Below are 7,906 nucleotides of genomic sequence, written 5' to 3'. Positions count from 1 at the left end.
CCGTCTGCATTTCGTTGCATCAGCCCCGCCTAGTCAGATTGAATACTACTCACTGGAGATTCTACCTTCCTCCAGGCCCTCTGGGTCTAGATCATCAGTAAGTATTTTAAGTCCCCTTCACTTTGAGCAAGCAAGGCTACATCATCTGCATATCACAGGCTGTTAATGAGTCTTCCTCTAATTCTGATGCCATATTTTTCTTCATATAACCTGGCTTCTCAGATTATTTGCTCAGCATACAGATTGAATATGGTGAAAGACTACAGCTTTGGCACATGCCTTGCCTGATTTTAGCCCATTCAGTATTCCTTTGTTCAGTTCGAACAACTACCTCTTCTTAGTCTTCATGAGCACAATCAAGTGTTCTGGAATTTCCATTCTCTGCAATGTTATCCATAGTTTGTTGTGTCCACACAGTCAAAAGCCTTTGCTTAGTCAATAAAGCACAAGTAAACATCTTTCTTACATTCTCTGCTTTTGTCAAGATCTGACCACACCATACTGTTCCCTCTACCTTAGTGATCATTGAAAATCCTCTGGTCCAAAGAAAGGAAATGGAAAGAGAAGAAAAATTCTGCCCCGCAACTCCTAGGTGAGTGTCTGTCCAGCTCATAGACCAGCTGTGATTGTGTTGATGTGATAGATTTTGTGTGTCAGCTCAGCATAGAATTTCCAATTGAATTCCTCACAATATTTATCTGTGCTTATGACATGTCTGTGCTTACATACTTTAGTAAAGGGGCACATGAAAACATGGCTCATTTTCAGTGCTTTGAGTCTCATTTTTAGATTTGATAAAATTTGACTCTAGTCACATTAAAACCAGTAAGAAGTAAAGACAAACCTTGGAAGTTAGCTGTTTTCATATCAAGGGTTAATTCTACTCTGATGCCATGCTGTTTTAGGTATGATGTCACAGTGTTTCTTAGAATGATATACCTTTCTTAAGATAGTCTAAATTACAACCAAAACAAAAGAAAAACTTGAAAGTGTTTTTATGTCCAAGAATCATTGAGTATTAACTTTGTGTGTGTGTGTGTTTACAATTTAGCAACTGTAAACTCTTGCTCAGTGAGAATCATTCCATAGTGAAAGTCTGTTCCTGTTATGAAGTGGATGCCAAGTTACTGTCTTTGATACACTTACCAGTGAAAGAGTCTCACGATTATTATTCGTTGGGTGACATTGTTGCAAATGGACAAAATCTGAACGGGAAGATCATTAATGTGCTTGCAGCAGTGAGATCCGTAAGTTAAAATCTCAAGGAACTAAGTACATTTGGGGGGTGGGTGATGGTGCATGGAGGCTCTTTCATTCAATCCCTTCATGACCAAAGTCTTTTCTGCTTTGGATTGTTTGTTGATACCTTGTGTTTTCAATAATGGCAGGCCTGCTGAAATCAAGGGGAAAATCTTTTTAGGTCACAATAGATTTTTTTAAAACCTTTTATTGTGAATTGAGTGAAGGTTCACAGACAAGATTATGTTTTATATTGTGTCATCTCAGTGATTGTAATCTCATCCATGTAACAACAGTTGTCCGTCTCCCACCCTCTGTGTTGTTGTTGTTGTTGTTAAGTGCTCTCGAGTCGATTCCAATCCATAGCAACCCTGTGTAGGGTTTCCAAGCAGCAGCTGGTGAGTTTGAACCACCACCTTGCAATTCAAACAGCTTTGCAGTCTGGCGCATTAACCTACAGCACCATACCAGGACACCTGTGGTTACCCAGGTACAAATATCCCCATATATATTTATTACATGGTGGTGGTTATGTGCTGTGGAGTCGGTTCCGACTCATAGTGACCCTGTACAGGGTTTCCGAGGCTGTAAATCTTTATGGAAGCAGAAAGCCTCATCTTTCTCCTGCGGAACAGCTGATAGTTTTGAACTGCTGACCTTGCGGTTCACAACATGATTTATAACCATTATGCTACCAGAGCTCCTTATATATTATATACACATATATAATATGTTGGCACATTATACATAATATCCCACTCTTCCTCTCATACCCATTCAGAACACTTGTTCCAAGGGTGTGTATATATTACTACTTACTTCTATCCCTTTAGCCCTTGCCTACTTTCATGTCTCTTCACTTATCTTCATCTTCTGCCAACCTCCCTCTTCTTATGTATTGCCCTCCCCTTCACCTGAGCTAACATGTGTCTACCCTCTAGCCAGTGAATTATTCTCCCTTCCCTTCCACTCCTGGAAATCATCAAAGAATGTTTCTTTGATTATGAAAACCTTTTCTTGAGTTTTTACAACAGTGGTCTCATAACTTGTATTTATTCTTTTGTGATGGACATATTTCACTCAGTATAATGTCTTCTGGATTCATCCATGTTATGAGGTGTTCCACAGATTCATCCTTACTATTCACTGTTGCATGGTTATTGCATTGTGTGTATGTACCAACGTTTGCTTATCCATTCTTCCACTGATGGGCACTTAGCTCTCTCCATCTCCTTGCTATTGTGAATAGTGCTGCTATGAACATTGGTGTGCGTGTATGTCTACTCGTGTTATGGCTCATATTTCTTGTGGATATATATATACCAAGTAGAGGGATTGCTGGTCATAATGGTTTTTCCATTTCTAACTTTCTGAGGATGCTCCATACCATTTTCCACAGTGGTTGAATCATCTTAAGCTCCACCAGCAATGTAGACGGCTTCCATCCTCTCCACACCCTCACCAGCATTTGTTGTTTCTGTTCTTTTAACTTTTCTGTTGATGAGAGTGTGAGGTGATATTTCATTTTTGTTTTGATTTGCATCTTTCTAATGACTAATGATTGTGAATATTTCTTCATATATTTGTTGGCTGCCTTAAGGTCTTCTTTGGTGAAGTATCTGATCCTATCCTATGCCCATTTTTAAATTGGGTTGTTTGTCTTTTTCTTGTAGAGGTGTTACAGTATTCTATATATTTTAGAGATTGGTCCCTTGTCTGGTATGTCATTGAAAAAGGTAAGAATAGATTTTTATACTATACGTGGGACACATTTGTCCCAAGAAGACTCTGGTGGTAGGATTCCTCAGCACACAGTTATAGTCATAGCAGCACATAGTACAACTGGGATAGCAGTTTCCCAAGAAACCTAAGAAGCTGGAATTATGGGTAGGTGATAGATTTCCTATGGGTCTCAGAAGGTTTAAGTTGTAAGAGGTCATTTCTAGCTGGAGTTTTGGCCCCTCTATGTTTGGTCTGTAGTCAGCTGGATTGATTTAAGGAAAGCATAACTCTTCTCACTAAGGGAATGTAACATTTTATTTGTAAATGAGTAGCAAAATAAAATTGTACTGAAATTCTAAATGAGTAATCGTTCAACCTGGAATGACCTGCTAACTCTCAGAGGGCCTTCCATCCCCCCGAGGCAAGTGGACAAACCCGTTGGTTTGATGTTTGTCTCTGTGACCTTCCTTGAAGGAGTGTGTGTGAATAAACCAGTAAATCAGTTCTCTGCACGGGCTCTGGGAGTCCTCCGGGATGGGGTCATGGAGGCCCCTGCACTGAGCAGGGTCCAGTTGTCCAACCCCCAACATGAGGGACAAGTCCACAGTGCAAGGACTGACTTTCCACCAGCTGCGTCAGCGTCATTTCCCTCCACCGTGGTTACTCTAGCTGGTCCTGATCTCCACAGCACATAGGCTTGAGTTGCTTGGCAAAGATTTAGAGCTGGGTCTTAAAGATGTAAAGTCTTGCCAAATACAGTACAAGAAGGAAATTAAAAGGGCAAGAATGTACATAATTTCTCAACAAAGAGGTTAATGGTCCAAACACAAAAAGAAATCAAGAGGACAGCTTGCAGTTTTCATGTCATTAACATGTCTCGAGCTTAATTTTTTTAGCTATTAAATGCTGACAGGGCACTGTCTGACTCTTCCTAGATGGCAGGCCACCCTTGTCCTAGCCACGTGTTTGAAATAGAGGATTTAATGCCTTATAGGACAATCTGAGGGTTCGTGGTGTGGCGCTGTAGAATCAGCACTGGACTGTGAACTACAAGATAAGGCAGTTCAAACCCACCAGCTGCTCCTCGGAAACCCTATAGAGGGTCGATATGAGTCAGAACTGACATGATGTCATTTCATAACAATAAAAACATGATAGCCTGAAGAAATAGAACTTATTCTCTGGGTACTTGAGGCTCAGTCTTTCGTGAAGGCAGGAAAGATCATTTCTCAATTTCCCTGCAGTTCTAGATGTCATAACAGTTAAATTTAGTGAGAAGTTACATTATAGTTACAATGCAGTGAGAAGTGTTCCACTAGGAGGTATAGTGAGAGAAATGTGGTTATGGTATAGGTACATACACAGGATACCATGTAGTTAGGTTACAGTGCAGTAGGAATTTGCCGAAAAACACACACACACTCAAGAGTTTGGGACCCGCTTTCCTAGGAGTTACGTGTCTTCTGTCTCCCATTTTGTTCCGTGCATTTCCTTTTCTCCAAATTTGTATTTAACTTGCCTTCTTTTCCTTCATTGTCTTTTCAAGACTTTGAAAGTTTCAAGCCTTGTTTTTTGTTTTTAACTTTTTGTTGTGATTTACATGAAAGTTTACAAAGAATATTGGTTTTCCATTCAACGATTCATACACATTTTGATTGGTGACATTGATTGCGATCCCTACAAGGTAACAGCATTCTTCCCACTTCCTCCCTGGGTTTGCAGTTTCCATTCTTCCTTTCCTATCACTTCCTGCCTTCTGAGCTTTATCTCTGGGCACATGCTGCCCTTTTAAATCTCATATGGTTGATTGTTCTAAGGAGTTTGTAGGCCCCTGGTGGCTTTGTTCACCTAGGGTTTTCTATCATTTGACTGAAAATTGAGACACGGTGGTAAGTTCTACTCCAGGCTTGAAGAGTGACTAAAGGTGGTAGTTTCCAGATGTTTCTCGTCTTTACAATTCTTCAGTGCATTGTCTCTCGCCACCCTGAAGAGAGAGCCAGCCATCCTCACACTCTGGCTGTGAGTTCTCCTGGCTTCCTTTTCCCGATCCTGTTCTTCTTGAGTCTCCATCATCAGTGCAGAGGGGATGGGGATGGCAGAAGAGGTAGCACCTGACTGGTTGTGCTGGGGTCTGTTTCTAGATGAGCTCAGTGATCCTCTTCCCTCAAAACCTGGGCAGAACCAGGCAGCACCAAGCACCTTCGCAGCACCTGTTCCTTGGATCCATGTCTCCTCCTGGGAAGAGGGTCAAAGCACTCTTAGCACAGACAGCTCAGGTCGCCCCCTGAGCCAGGAAGCTGAGTTCAGTCAGTCATAGGAGCCAGACACCCTTTCTACCTCAGGAACTCCAGAGACGCCCCTGGACTGGTAGTAAAGCATTTGCCTCACCTATGGTTTTGACCTAAGGCTGTGTCCAGGTCTTTCCTCACCAGAAGCCTGTGTAATTTACATGCTACTGAGAGGCCAGATGCATGTGTAATTTACAAGACACACTGAGCGGCACCTTCAACTCCTCAGTGTGGTTCTTGATGCTCTAAAATTTCTAACTTGGTATTGAAAAGGGAAACATTTAAATATTTCCACCAAATAAAGTGCCTCTACAACCACAGCAAAAATAACCACTTCCTCCATTTTTCAGGTTGGAGAGCCAAAGTACTTTACAACTTCAGATGGAAGAAAAGGCCAGAGGTGTGAAGTGAAGCTCTATGATGAAACGGAGCCTTCATTTGCCATGCTCTGGTAACCCCACTTCCACCCCACCTCCAGCTTCTGTGCCCAGGTCACTGGCTGGACAGTTGTCCTTGATTAAGAGATGATGGATTGAATGTCAGGAGAGAATTAATAGAAAGATAAAACTGGCTCCTTGCCCCCACTATGGTCTGTGGCCCTCTATGCAGTAGTCTGTGCGGTTAGCCGAGATTCATAGTGATCTCATAGGGCAGAATAGAGCTGGCCCATAGGCTTTCACTCTTCAGCTGATGGGTTTGAACTTCTGAACTTTCAGGTAATGCTTAGCCTACTGCACCACAAAGACTCCAGTCATAACTAGATCTCCAGATGGGGAAGCATTACTGGGAAGGCCCCACAGTGACCCTGTTGTCCTGGTCTGGTTTCTCACCTGTGGAGGCCAGTCAGACCCCACTGATGACAGTAAGACCAACTTCACACACTGAACCACAGAAGGTGTGGAGAGGGTGGAGTGTGGCTGGGCCCTGTAGGCGGCTGCCTGCTGAGCACTGCTTAGATGTAGACCCTGAACACTGGCCACATTTGAAAAGTGCCCTCCAGCGGATCTGAGTAATTTCTCGCTCATGGAGACCCTACACTCAGTTCTGACTAACCTGGAATGGCCCAAGGACCGGAGACGGTATTGAAGAGCCACAGTGTGTGTGTGTTTGTGTGGGGAGTGTTAAGGTACTGTGCTGAGTAGAGCCTGTGGCTCTGCAGACGGCAGGAGAAGCCACCAACCTTCACTGGGCCCTCGACGCTGTGGGCACTTTTCAGCCATTGAGGCGTTCTTTCCTGGGAAATATTGTCATTACCAGTTTTCTTCTAACACAGTCTGCATTTCTCTTCTCGTTACAAAACTCAGCTGGGATAACGAATCTGTTCTACTTGCACAGAGCTGGATGCCTCGAGAAACAGGTGATAATAACCTGTCAGTGATTATGCTCCAGGGCTCTTGTGCGGTTATCTCCCCCCACCCCACACCGAAGTAATTCTTAAATGGCTTCCCCTCCCAAACAGTGATATTTGCCTCCGATGTAAGAATAAGTTTTGACAAATTTCGGAACTGCATGACGGCAACTGTCATATCAAAATCCATCATCACAGCTAACCCAGGTAAGAAGCCTCACCATGTTCCCCACCCCTGCAGAAGTGGTTGTGTCAGGTGCTCCAACCCATCTGCAGCGTATTTAATGGTGAAATTCAGTTGGGCTTTGATATTAACTGAAAGTGAAAAGCTGCCATATTAGGACATTTTCTAACTTATGGTGAGCTCTGCCTTTGGTTATGGTTACTGAAGGAATGTGAAGAACTAGACTCATTTCTAAAGCTCCACTTACTGTAACGAATTTGGAGAGGTCAGTGTTCCTGACTGAGGTCCACTTCCTGCATGCACACAGCTTTACTGCTGCACATTGAGAACATAGGCAGTATGGCTTTCATTAGTTCATCAACCAACACACTACCGTTGAGGCAATTCCAGCTCATAGTGATCCTGCAGGACAGAGTTGGAACTGATTTGACAGCACTTAAAATCCACTGGTCACTAACAGTGTCAGCATAGAGCTCTGGTAGCATAGTGTTTACAAGTTGGGCTACTAACCTCATGGTCTCGAGTTCTAAACTGTCAGCCATTCTGTCTGGGAAAGATGAGGCTTTCTACCCCAGTAAGGATTTACAGCCTCAGAAACCCTGAGGGTCACTGTGAGTTGGAACCGACTCCACGGCACACAACCAATCAGTGGTGTCAACAGTGGCCGAGATCCGCCAAACTGTTAATGGGAGTTTCTGTGAAAGCCAATGTAAGCTGGTGAAGCTGTTTTCTAGACCGCGGGACATGGCTCCATCAGAGGCAGCAGATCCTTTTGTGTGTGTGACTAACTGGCTGCTCACAGAACCCGAGCCCCAGCTAGTGGGTGCTGGATAAAGCAGGCACCACCACCACCCTCAAGGAGCGCCCATCCTAGCAGGAAAGAGGTAGATACAAGACAGTAAAGAGGCCACACCTGTGGTCATGGAACATTTGAGGAGGAAAAACTGAAGCAGGGTCAGGAGGCTCTCCCCCGGAAGGTGGCATTGAAGCAGCATCAGTGAGAAAGTGAGGAGTGAGCCAGGACAGTTCTGCTTTAAAGACCAGAGGGCACCTCCAAGTAGGAGGAAGGAGCAGGAGCTGTGCACAGGAGGTGACAGAGCCTGGGGGAGAGAAGCAGGAGTCCAG

The 7,906-nt window shown here is 43.8% G+C and overlaps 1 protein-coding gene across 2 annotated transcripts in view; it reads left to right on the top strand.

Annotated features, from left to right (window-relative positions):
- Positions 1 to 7,906, top strand: part of MEIOB (meiosis specific with OB domains) — a 40,292-nt gene that overhangs the window by 16,085 nt on the left and 16,301 nt on the right. For both annotated transcript variants that reach the window (XM_006873863.1, XM_006873862.1), the window contains exons 4-8: positions 520 to 592; positions 1,052 to 1,247; positions 5,600 to 5,700; positions 6,554 to 6,606; positions 6,709 to 6,804. In XM_006873863.1, the coding sequence (XP_006873925.1) occupies positions 520 to 592; positions 1,052 to 1,247; positions 5,600 to 5,700; positions 6,554 to 6,606; positions 6,709 to 6,804 (519 nt within the window). The remainder of the gene's footprint in view (positions 1 to 519; positions 593 to 1,051; positions 1,248 to 5,599; positions 5,701 to 6,553; positions 6,607 to 6,708; positions 6,805 to 7,906) is intronic.

Source organism: Chrysochloris asiatica, unplaced genomic scaffold, assembly GCF_000296735.1.
Source record: "Chrysochloris asiatica unplaced genomic scaffold, ChrAsi1.0 scaffold00257, whole genome shotgun sequence".
NCBI classification, from domain to species: Eukaryota; Metazoa; Chordata; class Mammalia; order Afrosoricida; family Chrysochloridae; genus Chrysochloris; species Chrysochloris asiatica.
The sequence above is the reverse complement of the archived record's forward strand: the minus strand, read 5'-3'. Positions and strand labels throughout refer to the sequence as shown.